This window comes from Salvia splendens, chromosome 14 (assembly GCF_004379255.2).
Source record: "Salvia splendens isolate huo1 chromosome 14, SspV2, whole genome shotgun sequence".
NCBI classification, from domain to species: domain Eukaryota; kingdom Viridiplantae; phylum Streptophyta; class Magnoliopsida; order Lamiales; family Lamiaceae; genus Salvia; species Salvia splendens.
The window spans coordinates 30,128,388-30,153,060 of record NC_056045.1 but is presented as its reverse complement, the minus strand read 5'-3'; the positions used below and the strand labels follow the sequence as shown (position 1 = coordinate 30,153,060).

Below are 24,673 nucleotides of genomic sequence, written 5' to 3'. Positions count from 1 at the left end.
TTTTGCAAAAAAATAACAACTTTGCACGCTCTTATTTTATTCTCTTTTCACTTTTCTACTTATTATCTCTCCACTTAATTCTTTAAAAATAATTTTCTTAAAATGTTTATTTTATAAGAAAATTGTACTAAACGAGTTAAATGAAGAGATAATAAAATAAGAAATAAAATAAAGTTAGAATGATAATAAACTAAAGAGATGAAAGAAGAATAAAATAGAGATAAATATGTTTCTTTTTTTTGCGATGAGTGATTTTAGTTGGGACAAACTAAAAATAAAAGTAGGTCACCTTCATGAAGGGAGTAATATATAATTAGAGTTAGAAAACAAAATCAATCTTCAAAAAGAAAAGTCCACGCCTTCAATCGCAAATACTGAGAAATCATGAAAAAGGTATTACTAATATAAACCACCACCGTTTCATGGTTTAATCAGCCTAGCTTTAATTTAATTTCTTCTTAATCAAACATCCACAAATATAAACCACCACAGTTTCACATCCTCAACACTAAAATGTGGCCACATAATACAAATTTTTAACACCATGTATATGTGCTTCAAAAATTTGTAGTATAAAAAAATGGATTTGATTGAATTGACTCTCAAAAATTGGATCTTCACTTCCAGTAACAAAATTCGTGCAACTGCAGCAGAAAGGAAACTGCAAGTCAGTATCATAGCTATTTACAGAACACAAACTCTAAGCTATCAATCTTTTGAGTCTATATTGATTCTTGCAACTTCTGCACCTTTTACTTCTGTTTTCAATTTTTGAAAACGAACAACGCATGATTATTAGCAGCAAACAGATAACAAGGTAGAGTTCCACGTGATTGGCAGGAAGACAGACAGCAGCAAAATAGATAGTTGGTTTTAAGCAGAAGCTGAAGGCAAAGAATATACAATGCTCTATTTGTTTATAAGAAGAATTCTGATTCGGATAAAAGATGTAGCGCAAGGTATTAGTAAACGATGACTTACTGTGTAGTTTTGATGGCAGAAGAGTACTCTGAACCAAGAGACGAACTATTGCTGCTGTGTTGCCTGAAATAGAATCACTTAATTTCATGGAGTGGCGCGTTTTTCACTAACTAGGCCATATACAAGAACAGCCCGATGCTGCATCGCAATAGTTCAATGTGAAAATGAATTTTTTTTATTTCATTCATGAACATAAACAAGAAGCCCGATATAAGACTATAGACTGCTATGGTTATAAAAGTGATGCTTAATTTTCCGCATGCTTCTAATTATTTGTTTTATCGTTAAAAGAGATGGGGTTCAGAGGCACGGCCAAGTTGTGGTGTCTCCTAGAAATGCACCCGAGTGTCATATGCAGCAAAGTTACATATTGAATTCTAATACGACAGATGATATCATGAGAAGCAAAGTAAATCGAGAGAATTTGAAAGTACCGCTATACACTATTTCACTCCAACTTGTTTCAACAAGTGCCGATAGCTACGGCCTCTTATAACACGCTGCCACTGGAAGTGAAAGGAATGTTTTAAGCTCAGATTTAGCCGTTCTTGAACAAGCCTGCAACACTTATATATCAGGACATGCTACAAAAGGCACTTTGTTCAGCTACTGAATCGAACTCATGCATCAGCATATCTTACCATCTAACAAGGCACCTCTGGATCCCACGGCTGACGGGGCGAATATAGGATGGATCACGTTGGGTGTACAGCAAACCAACCTGCAGAATGTATTTGATTTAGAAAATGATACTGTTGAAAGTATGCTATACCCTCAGATATGAGCTGGATAGCGGGAGAGTTAACATGTGTTAAGTACTATAATTGTCTGTCGTAATAAAGGACTAATCATGGCATATCTTCTATAAAGCACCACTTCTGTTACCCTTCATGGTTTATGGAAACATAGGAAATTCTTAAAAACAAGGAAGTTCGAAAAAGCTCACAAGATGATTGCCATCTGTAGCTTACAGGAAGTAGAAACTCCACAATTCAGATGTGAGGTAGTTCGTGTAGAAAATGTGCACGCACATATAAGAGACAATAGCGCATCCTCGATTTGTGGAATGCCGAGAAAGGCAAATAATGAACTAAGAATCCAATATTACAGTGACAAAGTAAAGAAAACAAAAGTCATTATTACCTGTAGCAGTGCATCAGCAGCTGGATCCTCCAAGAACTCGAGGCTCCAGTCAGCAAAGTAATTAACCTGCATTGAATATTAAGGAAAATCATGTTTTTATTTTTTTCAGAAATTCAACTGACCAACTCATTTACATGAGCAGAACATCCGAAGAACTCAAATACCAATTTAGAAAACTAGACTACTTCCAAGCACTCCCCCTGATTTTTGAATCGCTTAAACGGACATAACATTCATCGAGTAGTAATATTTTGACTATAATATAACAAAGTAAATGAGGACCAGACCTTATTTCTGATGAAGGAAATAAAATGACGAACAATATAGCCAAGTACAAATCACAGACTAAATGTGGCTTTATCATTGAAAAGAACTAGCTCCACAGTTTTAGGTTCAGTTTTACCGCAAATCCTGCATTCACTAGAGACTGAATGAAGTCCATTAGTTGAATTTTTGCCCACACTGCTATATCTGTTTTAGGGGGATGCCTCCAAGGAGCACCAACTCGTAATGTATCCTCCGGGATTTTCCCATTTTGATCATCAACAGCAAACTTTTCCAGGAGCAATAATGCTTTATCCATGGATGGATTTACAACGCTTACCTATAGCAGAGAAATAGTGTTAAATAGAAAACAAATGCGGAGCTCGAGAAAAATGAATAGCTTTTTCATATTTCTGCTAAAAAGCAAACATATGAGCAACATACAGGGTAGAGTAAATTCTTGCAATGCAAACATATTATCTGGGAATAAAAAATTGATTGCCTCTACTAAAATTAGTCATCCACAGGCAATCTTGAACAGCGAACCAATAGGAATCTTATACATGCCAAAACTTCAGAACTAAGGGTTCTTCTGTAGGAATGTGGAACATTCATGCCCATCATAAGAAAAGGGAAAAGAAATGGAAATGCAGATCAAAATTTAAACGTATTAGAACCGTACTTGCAGGTATGCCAGATACAGGTCCATGATATCTTCAAACGTATTCTCAAAGTTCAACCTGTGATTGGAAGGATATACATGTTTAGCCACCTTTTTAGGAAGACTGTAAGCAAAAACTAAACCTAGAGAACTAGAACAAGATGATTACTAAGAGAAAATGCATAGTTTGCAATAAAACTCACTATTGGCCAGTACATGTAAAGAAATTTAGCCTATTAATAGTGCTTACTTTTGGTAATCATTACTGAGCTTGAGAGCATAAACCTCAAATAGATGTCGGGAATTTGGGCCCAGTACCTCATTAATCACCTCCCACTGCACATTAGATTAGCAATGTGAGTATATGAACCATTTGAGAATTAATTTGTGTGTCTTTCATATCTCTACAAGATCAAGTACTTATCAGAAGCATAAGCACAAATGCAAGACTTCAATATTTGGAAAAGGTGAACTTTTGACAATCAGATCTTGAAAATGCAGAGATGCAGTGAAAAGAACTAAGCAACTGAACTGTAAACCAAAGAACCAAGAACAAGATGTTTACAGAGTTTGCTCGTAAAGATCTACGTCTAAGAGAGGATAGCTGGAATTCACTATCAAGAACAAGAAACATAAGAGAATACAAAATTTCACACCATCATCAATAGACCATCTACTGAGGACATGCATTCTACTGATCATGTTAGTAGTGATTAGCTAATCACTACTAATCCAACACCATACCCATCAGTACAATTATCAATACTACAGATTCTTCTTAGTGCTTATTGATCGAAATTTGTTGTCGTACTTATTACTCCACAAGATTCAAATAGCCCCATGTTATATCCAAATTAACAAGATTAGGTGCTTAGGCTTCATTTTATGGTTTAACAGTGTACCACAGACCATTCACCAGCAATTACTGATTCTTCTTTGATCTATATTCTTACTTCTCTAAACAATAGAAACAATGATCCAAAATCCAATGGAGAATCAAGACAACTGGCTCTTAGTATATGCCAAGCACAAATCAAGTAACGAAAAGCCACACAGAAGGAACAAAGAGGCATAATCTTAACAATTATTGCTGACGTATTAAGAACTATGGTGCCAAGAATCTAATATACTTTTTTAGCAATCATGTTTCATACTATAATTTATAAGAAAACATGAAATTTTTTCAAGGAACTAATTATAATCACAAAACTTACAAATGACTAAAGTTTCTTTAATCAACAATACCTCAGACTGACTAAAATAATCACCAACCATATGCAATTTTCCTTCTGCTGGAGACCATCCGAATGTCTGAAATTAACATTTGCATCAAAATAATCGAAGCTCAACTAATAGCACATGCACAAACATACGAGGCTGTTTACCTCACGGGAGATGAAAATATCTGGAAATCCAAAATCAATAAAAGCTCTATACGAGTAGTATCTGCATTTTTTTGAGCTATGGTAAGAAACTAGAACAACAAGTGCACTAAATCAGTAGTAATGGATAGTGACATTAATCAACTGGAAGAACAATTATGAAGTCAGAACACAAACTCATGCAGCTAATAATTTTGGTCAAGACTAAGCTTTAATGTATCTTTTGTTTTACTGCAGTGTTTGGTCAATTGGTTCTAGACTTCCAAATTGATCTTAGCTTCAATAAGCAGAAAATAAATAAATACTAGTAAATAAGAAGACTTACCCATCAGAGGTTACAAAAACAACTGGAAGACACCTTTCATTTGCACCCAAAGCTATTATTCTCCAAATCAGGCTGTCATGGTATGTGGATCCACATATCATTCTGTCATTCTCTAAAGTAGCATTCTTCAGAAGCTCTATATTGTTTATCACCAGCTTTGGCTACTTATTTCATCAGTACCGATACAAAAAGGAAGCAACAGCGAGAAGAAGTTAAAAGTAAGGCATAGGTTGAAATGTCAACAATAGTTCTCTAGTCCTATTATACATAGCATGAACAATTTATATTTTACTACGAATTAAATGCCAGGTCCTGTTAGTACCATTTACACCATAAGCATCCAGGCTCATATCTACAAAGAGTGAGATACGTTTTGAATCTTTTGATAACACCACCGAAATACTCACATTTATCTTACTAATTATTTACTTAGAAGGTTTAAAAGATATTCATCTGTGCATTGATACAGAATTCACAGGTCTTCTCTTCTTTCAGTTTTCAGTTTAAGATTCCTAGATCTACCACATGGATGGAAATATAATTAAAATACTTAACCAGATTACAGTTATAAAACTTAAATACCTGAAAATAATCCACTTCTGCAGCTAAAGACAATAACTCGAGCAACAAACAAGGCCAATCAGTGGCAGAATGTGCTAGGGATCGCGAAAATCCACCCCTGCTGTTCAAATCTTGAATGGCATTCTCCCTCCATTTTCCTTGAACCCTAATAACCTCTTTAGCCAACTTCAGTGCTGCCATGGCTTCCTTGTAATATGACGACTCCTCCACAGAAATACTCTGGTCGAAAACCCCATCTAACTCTTGCTCACTTAATGCAGAAGAAAATTTTAAAACTGCATTCTCCCACAAATTTGATGGGGATACCTTGTTCTTTTTATTAACTATACGCATTTTGGAGACGGTATTAACATTCAAAATCTGATTAAGGGCAGTGGTTGGACTGTGCCATTTGGTAAGAGTGGTAAATATTTGGTGGGAACTAATAGTCCCAAGCTTTATGGCCCTATGGGCCATTGACTCAAGGCAGTCCTCAAGCTGAGTCTTTAGTGTAACAAGTTTCGGAGATGGACACATGGTCCATGATATCCATGGATACGATTGCCCATGTTTTGGATGGTATTCCTTTATTGATTCTGCAAAGTCAACATAACCAGTAACATGCGGCCCAGTATTCCATTTCTCAAACAGACCTACCAATAAGAAAAGTGGGAAAGCTCTTTACATCGAGTCCATCAAAATGGTAGGTCCTAGTTCAGACTAAATTGAATTTCTGCACCAAACATGACATGAAGACGTTGAATCTGCACTAAATACTCAAAGAACATGGGACAGCACTAGTGGCAGTCATAACCACAAAACACACATTCAGAACATGTTCTCATACATGAGAAAGCAATACTGAATCACCATTGCAAGTTACGCTAAAACTGTTCTTGATAATCAGTGAAGACTGTAATGCACACAGCACATTACTCGAAAATCCTAAGGAGGCATTTACTATTTGAGGTTTAGAAACTTAGGATATCATAAAGCCCTTGATTGTTTCTAAATTACGATAACATGATTGATTCATATCCTCATGAGAGGGCTACAACTTGAGAAAACACTCGATTACAAAGAGTAAATTCCCTATAATAGCTAACAAACTGGGGAACAAACAAACTATTAGTCATGCCAGAACTAGAGAAATCCTTTCAACGAAGATAAAAAATACTCAATCGTGTATATTGCCAATCGTAAATTGTAAAATGTCATTTAAAAGTTAACAAATTGGGGAACACACAAGCTACTACTGTTAGTCCTCCAGATACAAAATGCATCCAAAAACATAGAAACCATTCTCTAAATAAGTTCAGAAGTAACGCTATCATGAACCGAAATTCCATTATCTCATCTTTCCACTTTCTCCTTGACAAATTCCACATAATTGAGCTCAGCATACCACAATCCTTTAATAATCTACATGAATAGCAACACACACAAATACAAATGGGGATTCATATTTGCTCACGTTCAAGAATAAGGGTGGTTTTTCCGACGCCACGGGGGCCATGAAGGATGAGAGGCTGATGGACGCGGTGGTGCTGCACGTGATTGTTGAGCACTGTTTCCAGCAGCGGCCTTGGGATGATTCGCCATGGCTTAGCGTTCGCCATTGGTAATCAACTCTGAAAATCAGATAACACAAAATCGAAAATATTAAGAAATTGGAAACGGAGAAATGCAATCTCGCAGAGCTGTGGTGAGCATCAAACTTACAGACATGGCGACGGAGGCGGAATTTTGAAGGCTTTGAACCCAAAATTGATTCCCCCAACTTGTTTCAGATACCTGCTCTTTTGCTATTGCAAACAATCGTCGATACACTCATCAATCGCGCATTCTGTTTGGTGCTAAGATTTTTTTGAATTGTGATTGGATTATAGTTGCGTTTTTTGCAGGTAGCACTGAATTGAAGTTCAGTTCAACGGCGGCTTCAGTGAAAATGGAAGCTTAATTTGCTAGCTGCCATTAGGTGTTTGTAAATATCTCTCTAACAAGATCTATTTTACGTGGGGCTGACAATTTTTGACACGACACGAACCGACACGAAAATAATGGGTTTGGGTCAGAGCTTATTGGGTTCATGTCCTTATCGGGTCGACCCGTTAAGGACACGAAAATTTCGTGTCGTGTTCGTGTCGTGTTCGTGTCGGGTTCGTGTTATCCGTTAACAATACGTGTTCGTGTCGTGTTCGTGTTATCCGTTAACAAATAATATTTTAATATTATTAATTCTTATTATTTTCATTTTTAATAGGTTTAACCGTTATCAGGTCGTGTTGTTATCGAGTCATTATCGTGTCATCTCGTGTACGTGTTGACCCGAATTGGTTCGTGTCGTTAATGGGTTCGTGTCGTGTTCGTGTCGTGTTTGTGTCTGAGGGTTTCGTGTCGTGTTCGTGTTTGAGGTTTTCTTAACGGGTCGTGTTCGTGTCGTTATCGTGTCGACACGATAACGACCCGACACGCACGATTTGCCACCCCTAATTTTACGCTACACAAGTTTTAATAATTATAGTATTAATTAATTATAGAACGAATTTTTATGATATGAATATCGATCAACGTTAATAAATTTAATAGATGAATAACCATTATTTTTTTACTTTAATTTGTTAACTTAGTGTATAATTTTTAAATATTTTAATGGCATCGTCACTCATTCATGACAAATTGAAATGTTTAATTATATTGGATTGGATTCAATTTTATAGTTTTTTTAGTGTCAAAATAACATTAATACTTTTATCGGGAAATGACCAGAAATTTAAAAATCATGTCACTCAAATCTGAAACTTTTAAATAGGACATTAACCACACTATTACCTGGCCAGCACGCATTCGAAAGGTCGACGGTGGTAACTGGTAATCTAAAGATAGTAATCTAAATTGGTATACAATTCCACAAAACAAGAAATTAAATTGATGCAACATTGAACAAATAAAGTAGGTTTCCTTTAATACTTATGCTAAAAAGAAAATCAAGGTCTCAAATTCTATCCATCTGAATTTCATCTTTGTCAATGGGTTTCTTTTTCTTTAGAACTATGCTATTATTATGTATTATGAATGGTATATACAATTCAAGAAACAAAAGTTGAAACCTCACTAGTCTTGTACTACTGTAAAAATGCATTGCGTTTGTACCCTCGGTCACCCTGCCCCGTCTCCAGCAGCCTATGCTCGTGTCGTGTTAGATGATCGTATAATCGGGAAGTGTTCGGATGCCGTGAGAAAATCGAGGGCCGTGACGAGCACGTCTTGCCTCGACTCACAAACTGAGGACGGACAACTGGTTCAGCTGCAATGTGCAAGTCAGATAGTTCCATAAACTGCCTGTCTACTTTCCTCCTAGTGTCTTCTGCTTGTATCCGTGTTTCATCCGGTCGAGTAGTTTCTCCTTCGTCTTCCTCTTCTTGTCCATCTTCAGCCTGTATCGCTCCTCTCTCTCCCTTTCGTACACGCCTTTCCAGAAAACTTCTCCGGTTAACGGCCACAGCCACGGCCTGTATGGGTGGTCGCCGTCGTCTGCAGCCTCTGCAAGGTCTTCGTCCATACTTTTCAGTAAGGTGATGTTGAAATATTTTGGCCACATGAAGTCTCTCCGTTGATCGATAGGGTGCTGTTCTTGCACCGAGCCTGAAGTAGGGTCAATGTAAACCATCTTTCGCGCGCTATGATAAGCCCACACATTTACTAGGAGTTCCGAGATTCGACAGTAACAGTGCTTCTTCTGCACCAAGTAGAACGCAACATGAAAAACTAATTTTAGTGTGTGTACACGTACACATCATTTCAGAAACGTACCTCGGGTTCTGAAAATCCCAGAAAACAGGCGGATGTGTTCGCTGAATTCATTCGTAGACTATGAAGAGAATCAACGAACATCCTGTGTCATCAAAGTCGTAGTTAGAGTCTAACTATTATCTGTTTGACTACCTCTCAATGTAATCCTGCAGTGAGGTAAGCCGGCTTGCACGTATGTTATGAATTTAAATGATAATGGCGCATAACGGAAGTACCTAGAGAACATCACAAACTCCAGAAATGAAGACGTAGGCATGGCCCAGCCATGCAGTGCCGACCAATGCCCACCGCCTTGAGGCATGGGAGGTAGAGCTTGTACGTTTGATGGCAACCCATACATTCTTCGAAATGCATCTTCAAAAGCTGTTCTGTGAGTTTGGAATCATCAAAAGGATATGAATCAGTGTCGAACCATGTTAGTGAAGGTGTTCTGTTCTGTGTTCTACAATTTTACTGGTGATACTCACCTGCACCGTCCTGCATTCATGATATCGCATATTGACCAAAAAGTATGCTGATCGTTTAGTCCCATGACACCGGCATCCATATCAAGATGAGTCCAAAAGTATATCATATCCCCATCAGTGTTTCCTTGTATTGTTTTCTCCAAAACATCTTCAGCTTTTTTAGATAAAGACACCTGAGATGATTAAGAAAGATTAGTCAGATGCAGGCAGTGTTGAATCCACTAGAGCAATAAATTTTAATAACCGTAACTCGGAAGAGAGTAGACGGAGAGGACTCAATTTAATTATACTGTGGATTAATATGGCAGTAAATATACATACCCTCTTCGCAGCAGCACGCCATGACTGAAATCCTATCCAAGGTCCCTTATGAATGTCGTCAATTCCGTTAGCTATAGCAAACATTCCTCCAATCTCACATAGAATATCACGATAAGAAGTGTCATTCAAGATAAGGAGCCGACCAACTCCATCCACATCATCTGAACTCAATCTCCGGGCTCTGCTAGACTGATACACCAAGCCAAAAACAAGAAAGTACTATTGAAGTAGCAATTTAATGCAAGGAAAGGAGAAAATGTAATAAAAATAATGCCCACATCTAAATACTTATACCAAATTGTATCGGGTCTTAGATTAGTATGGAAGAAATTGTTTAAATGAAATCATAAAACAGGGGATACATGGTCCATCTGATTTACATTTAATTGCCATATACCAGTAATCCAAGTACAATGCACCAACCCAGTTGTGAGGAACTTACGAGGCTTAACCCACGGTATAGCGAACCATGGTGCAGAAATGGCCAACCCCCAGCACCATTGTACATCTCATAAATGCAAATTGGCTGCCCAGTTCTTTCTAGCTCGCCTTCATCTCTCAGGTTTGTTTCAAATCTGAGCTTTTCTGATTTTCTAGCATTACGATATATCTCATCCCATTCACCAATATCTTTCTCCATTCTTTCATCAAACTACACAGCATAAGCTAAACAGATAAATAGGGTGTTGTAGTTAAATGACAAAAAAGACTTCAATAGCAACAAAAGTACGACCATACCTCCTCTCTTTCCAGCATCTCAACTTCGTCAGAGCTCTCTATTTCGTTTAAGATCTCCCAGTCCAAAGCTGTTGGCATGTCCTCTTCCAGACCTTCAGGATTGACCCCACTGACATTTCCTAATGCAGCATAATTTACCATGTCTTCCTCAAGGTCGTATACAACAGTCGAATTCACCCTCAAATGATCTTCTCTATACATATGTCCTCTCTCACTAGATATCTGGTCAAGTTCTTTCCTAAATTGATTCCATTCCCATACAATATTTTTCAGTTGGGAAGCAGGGGTTGGCAGCAAGACATCTGATGGGAAATCAAAGACATCCTCCACTAACTTCGCAAAACCAAAGATGCATTCACTTGCAAACATGTTCTTGGCACGAAGCCTTCCAGAGGAAGCAACAGAACGTGCAAATTTCGATAAGTTTCCTTCAGATATCAAGAGGACAAAGGCATTTCTTAATGCTTCAGGATGGTTTTTTGGAAAAGTTATCCCATTAACTCCATCAACAATCTGCATTCAAAAAATTAATACATGGAAAAGATGAGCTTCCAGGATAGCTACAAGATCATTCAAAAGAGAAACATATGTGACATACATATTTTCTTATGACAGGGTAATCTGGAGCAATTATAGGAATCCCAAATGACATGGCTCTAGTCAGCAAATGAGGAAATCCCTGCTCTTCTTGGGAGGATCCGTACAGAACAATATCAGCCATCAGTATTAGACTGTCAACGTCACTATTTATGCCGTAATGCATCAATGATCCTTGCTGTAATCCCAGACGAGTCGCAATGTCCTACATAGGTGTAACAGTGATAGTAAAGATAACATCCAGGGCAGAACTGAAAACTGCCAGTTCCTTCCAGTAGAAAGAAACAAAAGAGCATTTCCAATCTCAATTCCAACATTGTGGATTAAAAGAATGAGCCAGGATAATTTAACAAGCACATGCATAACTCATACCACATTAAATCAGATGTGAAAAGAAATGGAACAAATTTAACCAATCATATTAATCATTACAAGCATCTGCTGTTGTACCGACAAATTCTTGCTGGAGTAACAGTCACTATTTTCCAATAGAGATATCAAATTTAGCAATGTTAAATCTCATTGGTGTCTCATTTTCTGAAGCCCACATGCACAGATGCAGTAAAAAACTTATAACATTCAGAACAGCCAATTGCAAACATATACCTGCAAGGCATCACTGTATTGTCTGCTTGAGTTTCCACAAAGGAAAATGAACTTTGATGTAAATCCAACATCATTTTGTCCTGCATATTTGAGGAGTACAGGTTCTAGATCATGCATTGCCACTGCATAATCCCAGGCTAGGTCATAATAGAAGAATGAACTCCCAAGAACTAGAACCAGCAGGTCATCATCTGGAAAACCATTCTCCTTCCGCATCTGATATTTGGAATGAGTCTCACTATAGCTTTCTGCAGCCCAAACATCTTTTGGAGATCCAGGAATAACATAGAAGTTTCCAGTGTCGAGAACACTATATAAGATCTGATAAAGGAAAACACATAATAAATAATCAGAACCAAGACAATCCTTAAATAAGTCGCAACATCTTAAGAAGAAGTTCCAGAAAGAATATTACCGGGAAAGAAAATTCTGGAAATACCACAAGATCAGCTCTACTGAAGGCCATTTTCCAATTAGAAATGAGGTGGCCCCAATCCATCTCCTCGTAAACTTGTAGACGGCTGGCGAGAGTATCCTCTTGGATAATCCATATCAGAGGCACAGAGCAAAAGGGCTCCTGCATAAGGCTGCATAGATATCAAATTGACAAATCATAGAATATCAAATAGCACTATGCAATGTACTTTGCATGACAGCATCCATCGCATACATGTTTGCAATAGGCTATAGGAAAAGTGGAGGAGTCCTAAACTATTGTTATTTTCACTAAAGCTCTTGTTCAAGATGGTCCTTTTTGAAACAGAACAATCCTCTGCAGCTTATCTCAAGAAACTCCGGGGGGAAATAAATTTAGTGGTGTATTGATCCAGAGTTCCACTGGAAATGCAGTCTGAGGAGAAATATCAAGTTTGGCATGTTAAACATAGTGGTGCATGGCATACTAGAGCATTAAAGACTAGAGAAGCTAAAGAGAAAAACGTCACTTCTTGCAGTTTCCTTCAGTCACCCTCTCATAGACAGCAAGCATGGAACAACTCATAGGGATGGACTCACAATATTAATCTTGGTCATATTTGTGTGGGATCCTCATTGTTAAAATACTAAGCTATAAGCATGTGCATGCCATCAGTGCACCACTCAGATCTATCAGAGGGTAATTTCACTATCAAAAAACAGCAAACTAGCTGACCTCAAATGGCTAATTATATATGGGATTATGGGCTGGAGAGAAGTGGGTATAGAGAACAACATTCACTAGACATCAGATCATAGTATTTTACTTTTGTATTCACCCGATTCGTGATATAGATCCAGGGATAAAAGGGAAACACGAAAAAAATTCTTTCAGAGAAACAATACCTGGAAATGGCATGTTTTGCTTCAAGCGAATCCGCAACAATACCTTCATAACTGTAGGCAAAAAGGCATTGCTCAGCTATCGTGGCTGGAGAAAACTAATCAACAATATATGCTAATAACATATAGAACTTCCAGGGTACGATAAAAAACAGAAGAGAAAACATACATCGACCAATCAGTGTACCCATATCTCTCCGGCCATAAAATTGAAACTGGACCTCCAAGCTCTTGCCAAACAGAACGCGCTCTCCCATCTTTGAGGGCATATAACTACAGAAAGTATATGAGGTAGGTCATGGTTTTAAATTTGCATAGTAGGAAGATATGGACATACTTTAGTAACTGGCAATATCACAAGTTCCAACTACAAGCTGATATTTGTTCCTGCAGATTTTACTTAAAAAGCAGACTCTTACCTCATAAATTAGAAGACTATATAATATTCACTTCTATTGCAGCAAGAACGTGTGACTTTATTTCACATGCATGAAAGAGTAATAGTAGCAAGAGCTATGGCACACTTTCAATCAAGAAGGCATACATGCAAGTAATGTTCCCAACTCGAATTCCAGGGAGGCTGCTGCTTCTATCAAGGTCTGGGGCCTCTGGGCATGAAAGCATATGATCTTTAAACTTTCTGAATTATATTATATCCAGAGCATGATGATGAATGCACATATTTTATCCAGGCAATGTTCAATTACAGTGATCATTCCTTTAGCTTTAGAGATGAAAGTAAGGAGGGGAGAGGGAGAAGGAGAAGGAGAAGGTTATGACACAATTGGGCACTTAGTTTGTATGATTTTACAATCGTCATTTTGAATATAAAACAGTTAAGTAGCATCAAATGAAAACTTTTATGAAAAAATACCTTAAGCAGATAACCAAGACCTTTTAAGTTCTTCATCAAAGAATACATCAATAGTGCTGAAGGATCTGTCTTCATGTTCCCTAAGATCTTGCATTGATAAAAAGAGTATATAAATAAATATATTACAGAACTTCAACGGTAATACATTTGGAGTATGGCAATACTGGAAGTTGTTTCCTTTAGGGAATGCATCTAAGAAGTAAACAAGAATTAAAATTTGGACAAACATCTAAGCCCTACCTTGCAGGGGAAAAAAGGTATGCAAGGTGGCTACCTATGATAAATTAGAGGCTAATACAAATAGATGACTGCATAAAATATGACAAGACTATACATGTACATATGCAGGGCATGAATGTCGCAAACAAACAGCATTGCCTATCTGATATAGATTCTCTTTAGCATTCAGATAATTGATAAGTGATCCTCTAAGAAATGCATAATCACCAAAAAAATTAGCAGAATTTAGACCATGCCATGTTTGCCAGTGATTCTTGCATCTTAATCTATCCTCTTGATACCCTATTAAATCCAAAGCTGGACTTACGAGATGATTAGCACTCAACAAAGCTCTATCTCAAATTTCTACAACTATAATAAGGATGATAACAATCTAACATTTGTTTGTTAATCATGCATATTCCTGAATTGTACATAAAAAATGATGTGAAAGCATTTGAAAACATGATTTGAACTACTTTTCCGTTGAGCAGAGGCGTTAGGTTTTGGTACTTATACTTTTCTATTCCAGATCATTAGGTATATGAATTTCAACAACTACCAAATCTGTGATAATGCAAACCACCAAATAAGCGTGTATAACTATATTAGCTCATAATTAGCATTAAACTCCAGACTCCAGTTCAATCACAGGAATTTAAATTTCCTAACTACATCGCTAACAATCACTTACCAAAGCGATCCTCGGAGGCCGAACGCCTAGCCTCGGTTGGCTTCTGAGCGAATCGAGCCGGCTTCCGTTCAAGTCTATCCGCCGCTGAGGCACGAACTCCAGCGAGCTCCCCAGCTTTAACCCCTCCTTAACCGACCACCTCCACCGCATTCTCCTGTCTCCGCCAACTCCCTGCCGGAAAGCCAGCATGATCGAGCTCTGCATAACCATCGATGCCACAGAAAACACGAAAATCACCGCGAAAATGCAAAAGTAGAGCCGCGATTTGCCTCTGAAGGGGAAGAACGACAGCTTCCGCTGCTTGTGGTGGTGAGATCGGGAGGTTTTGTGCACCGGCGCCGTCGTTTTGGAGGAGCGCGGGAGTTCGGCCGCGCTGCTAGTGTTGTGGTACCGCTTGAAGGCGAAACGGTCGCGGATCGAGTGGAATGTGGCCGCCGACGCATCGTCGGAAGCTAAATCTGCGGCGGGAACTGAGTTGCGACCCATGGTTCCCAATCTCGGGGATCTATTGAGCTCGATTTCACTGGATTTCGAGGTGACTGAAGAGCCGGAAACGGTTTTCAGGTGAGAGAGAGAGTGTGTGATTCGTTTGCAGTGTGTTGATAGTGTGAGTGTAATTCGAAGGAGAAGATCAAAAAGTCGTGAATATTTTCGACTTTTTGATGTGACCCGTTTTCCCTTTTAACGCTTTATGCCAATCATTTTACTTTTTCATACGCAATAAATTTAATTATTTTAGAGTATAGCTTTTTTATTTACGCCCATCTTCATTTATTTATATCAAATCCAAATCAAGATTTTTACAATCATATTCAAAATTATTTATTTCAACCATATATCTTAAATAATTTCATTTTCACTAACTTTATGGAGTATCTTTCATGATCATACCTAGGTATTTAATTAACATATCATAATAATATCAAGTCCATTTGACCGAGTAATGAAATGAGATGATTAAATAACATAAGATTATTATTAAGTGAAGCAAATTAATTAATTCCATTAATCAAAACTAATTGAATTAATTTAGTGACAAAGCCAAGTTTAGGTAATTAATTACAATTCATGGCCCATATAAATCTAATTAGAATTAATTATCGTAATTAAACTAAACCAATCATAGTTTCAATAATTGGTTCCTTACATGAAATTGACTTTCTTCATTCTTCCAATTATAGACAACGAAACGCAACTTAGTTAATAAAACGTTTTTCCTTCAACCAATAGATTGGGAGTTCGAATCATCACGGGTAGATGAGAAACCATTATTGAAAAAAAAGGTTTATTCTTCCAATTATAGTTCAATAATTCAATGATTACTCAAAGGAATATTTATATGTGGTGAAGATATTTAATTACTAAGGCCCAATTAATTAGTTTAGTGACCCAATTTACCTATTTATAAAATCCATATCAGCTCATTAATAAATCCAAAATGAGCCAACTAAGGTCAAACTACCATTTAATCCAAAAAAGGCCCAACTAAGGTCAAACTACCAATTAATCCAAAAAGGCCCAACTAAGAAACCAGCCCAATTTCACGGCTGACCCGTCGAGCTTAGACCGGTCCACTATGATAACTAAATAAGCATAACCGTACATGGCTGGCTTATCGTAAAATTACAATCTCCGTATGTCATTAGGAGTCTCGGTTGAATTCGGCAAGCTAGTAAATTTTATAGTGCAATTACTTACTACAGAAAGTACAAACAGTTTGTAGTCTTCATGCTATCTAATTTTTCTTATATCACCTTAATCCTAACCTTGCATGCACAACTAGCACAAGTGTATAACATCCTAATTTTCATAAAAAAATGTTAAGACTGAAAACATGAAAATGAAAGACTGGTATTTAATTGCCACTCACCACCAATGATTGTATGGTGACATCTAAATCACACACAAACGAACAAAATAAAACTAAAAAAAAAGACAGATGAATAACATGTTTTGAACAAATACCTAATCAACAAAATAGTCTTCATCCGCCTAAAATAGTCTACTTTGCTATTTTAGCTTGTCCAAAATTAATCTATTTTTATTTTATAAAATTTTTTCATTAAACGTAACCCTAATTATGATGTGGGTCTCACTATTGTTACTATTTTAACTATTTTTTTCTCTTTCTCTCATATTTTACTAATTTGTAATTAAAACTCGTATCATTCCCAAACTCTTTTATTTTACGGGATGAAGGATGTATTACTTCATTAAACTCCCGATAAGCACTCAAAATATGAAAAATACACATTATGTTGAAGAGAAATATTTGAAAAACTCTGTACTTATATATCTAATTAATTTAGAGTAAAAGAGATGGGAGGAAATCCCTGCTAAAATAAGGAAAGATCTATATGAAGGAACAAAGGCGGTTCCAGTGAGAACATTTTTAAATTTGGTACATTTATATTAGTTAACCTCATAAAAAATATATCAATGATATTCAAGTCAAGAACTAATATTTATGAACTGATATTAATGTCTATGGTTCTATATTGTGGCTTTAAGAAAGTTATGAAAAGAATCATAGATATAAAGAGAGATCTAAAATATCAAGCTACAATTTCATGTCAGGCAATAAGAGTTCCTTTTCCATTTTGATACATTTGTTAATAAGAGTTTTATTTCACTTTTATTATAATGGATAGATACATTGACATTTTACTAATTTATTCAACCTATATTTTATTGTAAAAACTATATTACATCAAACTTTTTCAACTCACAGTTCTTAAAACATTCTTAAAACATGAGCCATTAAAACATGAGCCAGAGAAAGGGACTCCTAATATATTATGGACAAAGAAATTATAAAATTTGTCGAAATTATTGAGCACGAGAGGCAAGTGCAAGAAGAGGGAGGGCTTTATGGACAGTGATTCCTGAGCTCTCAGTCATGTCCAAGTGTTTAGGCAAAATCCCATTAGGCAATTTCCAGTCAAACTTTTGCATGAGATTGGCTAACACAAGCTCCATTGAAGCGGTAGCATATCCAATCCCAGGGCATGCCCTTCTTCCGGTTCCGAATGGGATCAACTCGTAATCTTGGCCTTTGAAATCTACTGAAGAATTCAAGAATCTTTCCGGCATAAACTTGTCCGGTTCGTCCCATGAGATGAGTTCCCTCCCAATGGCCCACATGCTGACCATCGCCATGGTTCCGGCTGCAATGTCGTACCCTTTGATCTGCACATCCTTGCTTGCGATTCTCGGTGAAAGTGGGAATGGTGGATGGAGACGCATGTTTTCCTTGATCACAGCCTTCATATACCCCATTTTCTCTAGATCATCTTTAGTTATGCGTTGCTTCTGTTTAACGATACCTCGTACCTCGGATTGCAACTTCTCCATCACCCTAGGTTGTCGTAAGAGTTCCGACATCGTCCATTCCAAAGATGTAGAGATTGAATCAGTACCACCAACAAATACATCCTATATATCCAAGTCAACCAAAAGTTAGTGGAATATGAATCACACTTGTGTACTTCCTCTGGTCCCATTAGAAGACCAATTTTACCACTTTCGCCCAATTCCGCCCCATTTATAATTTAATAAAAATGACATAAAATAACACAACTAAAGTGGTACCCAATATATTTTTCATTCAATATAAAGTTAGAACAATTTTTTAAAATTACACTCATAAACCTGAGACATTTAAGGGGGATAGGAGGGAGCAATAAAAAGTAGATGAGACATGTAGTGAAATAGAAAGAGGGGTAAGTTAGAGAGTTTACCAAAAGCAAGGCTTTGATACTATCTCGACCAATGGAGACATCTTGGTTGTAGATTTGAAGCAAAATATCCAAAAAATCATCTTCTCCATCTCTATCCTGGCCCGTCTCTTGTCGTTCTTGAATCACACTCTCCAAAACTTGATCCATCTCTTTGGCAGTGGTGTCAAGCCTTTTATCAAAACCATTAACACGACCAATCCATCCAAGCCACGGAATAAAATCACCAATGTGAATTTCTCCAAGAAGCCCTATGGAAACCCTAATCAAACGTAAGAGCTTCTTCCCATTCTCTGTCTCACCGTATCTCCCACCGAAGCTCGACCTGAAAATCACTTGGCCATTCGTCTCCGCAATCAGTCTCCTCAGATCCACGGGGGCCGAGGCGGCGACGCACCCCTCGATCCTTTTCACGAGAAGGGCCGCCTCTTCCTCCCTTACGCGCCCGAAATACCGAACCCTTTTGTTGCTCAGCATCTGCAGGACGAATATGCTCCTCATCTGGCGCCAGTATTCGCTGTAGGGGGTGAAAGTCACGTCTTTGCAGTCATAGAAGAGCTTCTTCATAGCCTTGAATAGGGGCCTGTTGTCAGGGGCGGAGACAGAAATTTATTTTGTTAGGGGCTAAAATTCAATTTGAAATTTTGAGAATATAATTACCCTATAAAAATGTTTTATTGTACTCCCTCCGTCCCTATTAATTGTCTACTTTGGTTACACGGATTTTAATAAATGTAAAGGAAAGTAAGGTAAAAAAGTTAGTGTAATATAAGTCCTATTTTTGTATATTAGTTTTATAATAAAATGTAAGTGAAATGAGTTAGTTGGATGTGGGACCTACTTACCATTTATGGTAAAAAGTGAAAGTGGACAATTAATGAGGACCGTAAAAAATGGACGATTAATAGGGGACGGGGGGAGTAATTAAAAAATAATAATTACCCTATGTTTTATTGTAATTAAGAAAGTACTTAAAATTGAACAATACTACCTCCGTATTCGAAAAATAGAAACATTTGAAACGGCGCAAGTTTTAATACACAATTGGTAAAGTAAGAGAGAAAAATTGGTAAAGTAAGAAAGATAACGAAAAAATGAATAAAGTAAGAGTGAGGAAGAGAAAAAGTAGTTGATTTAGTTTTAGTGGATTGTGGGGTCCACGTCTAAAAATAGAAAGATTCTAAAGTTTCTATTTTTAAGAGACGACCCAAAATAGAAATAGTTTCTACGTAGACTAGTTTTGGCATTACCTGTTGGCGAAGTTGGTGTGGTGAGTTATCATGATCTCGCGGGCCGTGTCTGCGGAGGAGACCACCAGGACCGGGACACTCCCGAAGTGCAGAAGCATGAGTGGGCCGTGTTTTTGGGCTAAGGAGTGGAGGCCACGGTGAGGGTGCGAGGTGAGCTGATGTAGGTTTCCGATTATCGGTAGCTTTGAGGGAGAAGGGGGGAGGTTTTTTTTGGTTGAAGATTTGAGGAAGATTCGGGTAATGAACCATAGCAAGAGTAGGGAAACCAGAGATGTGAGGATCAACTCCATTTCTTACTTCTTCACTTCATCAATGGCTTTTTTATGGATCAATAATTGTAGCCAACTTGGAAATATATAATCGGTTTATTTCATTATTAGTGGTTAAATTACAAACATGATCATATAATATGGGAGAGTGACAAATGACAAGAAGAGCTAAGTAGCTAGAGACAAACTTGGTATACAATTCTCTAGTCCAAACTACACTATCAAAACTCAACTGTGCCATGTGATTGAATGAGTACAGACAAATTAAAATGGCGTGTCAACTCATACACAGTATTTTTTTATTGTAATAACATATTAACTTAAAAAGAATATTCTTGTTAGTTGTTACATACTCGTGTTCACGAAAATAGTGGAATTTGTTTATTAAGTGTCGGTCTATTGAAATTAGTCTCGTTTCTATTTAATGAACTTTCTCAATAATTAATTTCTATTAATCACATGGTCAACCGACAACATAAGTGATATGCACATTCTCAACTCACTCCGGACATGAAATACATACTCCATCCATTCTTTAAAAATAGAAACTTTTGAGATGACACAAGTTTTAACGTGAAATCGGTAAAATATAATAAAAGAGATATGAAGAAAAAATAATTGAAATATTGTTAGTAAAAAAAATGGGGCTATCTCATAGAAATATAAAAGTACTACACTGGAAAAAGAATTTTGTATTAGCAGAATAAGTATAATCTTTTTCTAGGTCCAATAAATAGATTTACCAAAAGTATCACGTAAACTGAATTTGTTTGATTTTATGCTTAGCATAACAAAACTAATGTACTTATGTGACTTATGAAATTTGCAAAAGAATTTGTGTTTGGGCTTTGTCTCCAAACCAAGTGTAAGTGCTGGAATTTATTTTGTACTTGAAAGATAAATATTACTTCATTAAACTCCCGATAAGCACTCAAAATTTGAAAAATACACATTATGTTGAAGAGAAATATTTGAAAAACTCCGTACTTATATATCTAATTAATTTAGAGTAAAAGATTCGGGAGGAAATCCCTGCTAAAAAAAGGAAAGATCTATATGAAGGAACGAGGGCGGTTCCAGTGAGAACTTTTTTAAAATGAGAACTGAAAATCATATCGATTCTTTGATACATTTATATTAGTTAACCTCATAATATATATCAATGATATTCAAGTCAAGAACTAATATTTATGAACTGATATTGCGGCTTTAAGAAAGTTATGAATAGATATAAAGAAAGATCTAAAATATCAAGCTACAATTTCATGTCAGGCAATAAGAGTTCCTTTTCCATTTTGATACATTTGTTAATAAGAGTTTTATTTCACTTTTATTATAATGGATAGATACATTGACATTTTACTAATTTATTCAACCTATATTTTATTGTAAAAACTATATTACATCAAACTTTTTCAACTCACAGTTCTTAAAACATTCTTAAAACATGAGCCATTAAAACATGAGCAAGAGAGAGGGACTCCTAATATATCATGGACAAAGAAAGTATAAAATTTGTCGAAATTATTGAGGACGAGAGGCAAGTGCAAGAAGAGGGAGGGCTTTATGGACAGTGATTCCTGAGCTCTCAGTCATGTCCAAGTGTTTTGGCAAAATCCCATTGGGCAATTTCCAGTCAAACTTTTGCATGAGATTTGCTAACACAAGCTCCATTGAAGCTGTAGCATATCCAATCCCAGGGCATGCCCTTCTTCCGGTTCCGAATGGGATCAACTCGTAATCTTGGCCTTTGAAATCTACTGAAGAATTCAAGAATCTTTCCGGCACAAACTTGTCCGGTTCGTCCCATGAGATGGGTTCCCTCCCAATGGCCCACGTGCTGACCATCGCCATGGTTCCGGCTGCAATGTCGTACCCTTTGATCTGCACATCCTTGCTTGCGATTCTCGGTGAAAGTGGGAATGGTGGATGGAGACGCATGTTTTCCTTGATCACAGCCTTCATATACCCCATTTTCTCTAGATCATCTTTAGTTATGTGTTGCTTCTGTTTAACGATACCTCGTACCTCGGATTGCAACTTCTCCATCACCCTAGGTTGTCGTAAAAGTTCCGACATCGTCCATTCCAAAGATGTAGAGATTGTATCAGTAGCACCAACAAATACATCCTATATATCCAAGTCAACCAAAAGTTAGTGGAATATGAATCACACTTGTATACTCCCTCTGATCCCATTAGAAGACCAATTCCATCCCATTTATAATTTAATAAAAATGACATAAAGTGGTACCCAATATATTTTTCATTCAATATAAAGTTGAACAATTTTTAAAAATCGCACTCGTAAATCTGAGACATTTAAGGGGGATCGGAGGGAGCAATAAAAAGTAGATGAGACATGTAGTGACAGACAGAACGAAATAGAAATAGGGGTAAGTTAGAGAGTTTACCAAAAGCAAGGCTTTGATACTATCTCGACCAATGGAGGCATCTTGGTTGTAGATTTGGAGCAAAATATCCAAAAAATCATCTTCTCCATCTCTGTCCTCGCCCATCTCTTGTCGTTCTTGAATCACACTCTCCAAAACTTGATCCATCGCTTTAGAAGTGGTGTCAAGCCTTTTATCAAAACCATTAACACGACCAATCCATCCAAGCCACGGAATAAAATCACCAATGTGAATCTCTCCAATAAGCCCCATGAAAACCCTAATCAAACGTGAGAACTTCTTCCCATTCTCTGTCTCACCGTATCTCCCACCGAAGCTCGACCTGAAAATCACTTGGCCATTCGTCTCCGCAACCAGTCTCCTCAGATCCACGGGGGCCGAGGCTGCGACGCACCCCTCGATCCTTTTCACGAGAAGGGCCGTCTCTTCCTCCCTTATGCACCCGAAATACCGAACCCTTTTGTTGCTCAGCATCTGCAGGACGAATATGCTCCTCATCTGGCGCCAGTATTCGCCGTAGGGGGTGCAAGTCACGTCTTTGCAGTCATAGAAGAGCTTCTTCAGAGCCTTGAATGGTGGCCTGTTGGCAGGGCCGGACACAGAAATTTATTTTGTTAGGGGCTAAAATTCAATTTGAAATTTTGAGAATACAATTACCCTATGTTTTATTGTGCTCCCTCCGTCCCCATTAATTGTCCACTTTGGTTCCGACACGGATTTTAAGAAATGTAAAGGAAAGTAGGGTGAAAAAGTTAGTGGAATATAAGTCCCTCTTTTGTATATTAGTTTTATAATAAAATGTGAGTTGAATGAATTAGTTGGATGTGGACCTACTTACCATTTATGATAAAAAAGTGAAAGTGGACAATTACTTGGGACCGGCAAAAATGACAAAAATGGACGATTAATAGGGGACGGAGGGAGTAATTAAAAAAATAATTACCCTATGTTTTATTGTAATTAAGAAAATACTTGAAATTCAACAATACTACCTCCGTATTTGACAAATAGAAACATTTGAAACGGCGCAAGTTTTAATACACCATTGGTAAAGTAAGAGAGAAAAATTGGTAAAGTAAGAAAGATAACGAAAAAAATGAATAAAGTAAGAGTGAGGAAGAGGAAAAGTAGTGGATTTAGTTTTAGTGGATTGTGGGGTCCACATCCAAAAATAGAAATTTTCTAAAGTTTCTATTTTTAAGAGACAGTCCAAAATAGAAATAGTTTCTATTTTTAAAATACTGAGGTAGTAATACGTCACTAATAAAAGAAAAAAATTTAAATTCCATGTAGACTAGTTTTGGCATTACCTGTTGGCGAAGTTGGTGTGGTGAGTTATCATGATCTCGCGGGCCGTGTCTGCGGAGGAGACCACCAGGACCGGGACACTCCCGAAGTGCAGAAGCATGAGTGGGCCGTGTTTTTGGGCTAAGGAGTGGAGGCCACGGTGAGGGTGCGAGGTGAGCTGATGTAGGTTTCCGATTATCGGTAGCTTTGAGGGAGAAGGGGGGGAGGTTTTTTTTGGTTGAAGATTTGAGGAAGATTCGGGTAATGAACCATAGCAAGAGTAGGGAAACCAGAGATGTGAGGATCAACTCCATTTCTTACTTCTTCACTTCATCAATGGCTTATTTATGGATCAATAATTGTAGCCAACTTGGAAATATATAATCGGTTCATTTCATTATTAGTGGTTAAATTACAAACATGATCATATAATATGGGAGAGTGACAAATGACAAGATATGTGCCATGTGATTGAATGAGTAAAGACAAACTTGGTATACAATTCTCTAGTCCAAACAACACTATCAAAAAACTCAACTGTGCCATGTGATTGAATGAGTACAGACAAATTAAAATGACGTGGCAACACATACACGGTATTTTTTTATTGTAATAACAAATTAAAATGACGGGGCAACACAAACACGAAAATAATTGAAATTTTTTTTATTAAGTGTCCATCTGTTGAAATTAGTCTCATAATGAACTTTCTCAATAATTCATTTCTATTAATCACATGGTCAACCGACAACAT

The 24,673-nt window shown here is 37.2% G+C and overlaps 3 protein-coding genes and 1 pseudogene across 4 annotated transcripts; all 4 read right to left on the bottom strand.

The window, feature by feature from the left end:
• Positions 1-372: 372 nt before the first annotated feature.
• Positions 373-7,277, bottom strand: LOC121763365. 2 transcript variants are annotated; one of them, XM_042159369.1, is made up of 14 exons: positions 7,040-7,277; positions 6,792-6,948; positions 5,339-5,970; positions 4,757-4,917; positions 4,435-4,495; positions 4,295-4,360; positions 3,300-3,385; positions 3,071-3,128; positions 2,528-2,728; positions 2,125-2,190; positions 1,623-1,702; positions 1,416-1,539; positions 982-1,119; positions 373-644 (listed from the first exon to the last, which is right to left on the bottom strand). In XM_042159369.1, exons 2-12 carry the CDS (start codon positions 6,934-6,936, stop codon positions 1,425-1,427), a joined length of 1,671 nt encoding a protein of 556 aa, XP_042015303.1. In that variant the 5' UTR covers positions 6,937-6,948; positions 7,040-7,277; the 3' UTR covers positions 373-644; positions 982-1,119; positions 1,416-1,424. The 2 variants fall into 2 exon arrangements, with proteins under 2 accessions (XP_042015303.1, XP_042015302.1); XM_042159368.1 differs by having other exon boundaries at positions 982-1,044.
• A 979-nt stretch (positions 7,278-8,256) lies between these two features.
• Positions 8,257-15,632, bottom strand: LOC121765845. Its single transcript, XM_042162107.1, has 14 exons — positions 14,964-15,632; positions 14,051-14,137; positions 13,346-13,449; positions 13,180-13,230; positions 12,275-12,446; positions 11,860-12,180; positions 11,255-11,458; positions 10,657-11,169; positions 10,361-10,570; positions 9,919-10,107; positions 9,598-9,770; positions 9,346-9,498; positions 9,131-9,212; positions 8,257-9,056 (listed from the first exon to the last, which is right to left on the bottom strand). The coding sequence occupies exons 1-14, from the start codon at positions 15,447-15,449 to the stop codon at positions 8,664-8,666; spliced, it is 3,138 nt and encodes a 1,045-aa protein (XP_042018041.1). The 5' UTR covers positions 15,450-15,632; the 3' UTR covers positions 8,257-8,663.
• Positions 15,633-17,736: 2,104 nt separating this feature from the next.
• Positions 17,737-20,282, bottom strand: LOC121763678 (cytochrome P450 736A117-like). Its single transcript, XM_042159737.1, has 3 exons — positions 19,951-20,282; positions 18,704-19,283; positions 17,737-18,398 (listed from the first exon to the last, which is right to left on the bottom strand). Exons 1-3 carry the CDS (start codon positions 20,238-20,240, stop codon positions 17,793-17,795), a joined length of 1,476 nt encoding a protein of 491 aa, XP_042015671.1. The 5' UTR covers positions 20,241-20,282; the 3' UTR covers positions 17,737-17,792.
• Positions 20,283-21,619: 1,337 nt separating this feature from the next.
• Positions 21,620-24,248, bottom strand: LOC121766029 (annotated as a pseudogene).
• Between the last annotated feature and the right edge of the window lie 425 nt (positions 24,249-24,673).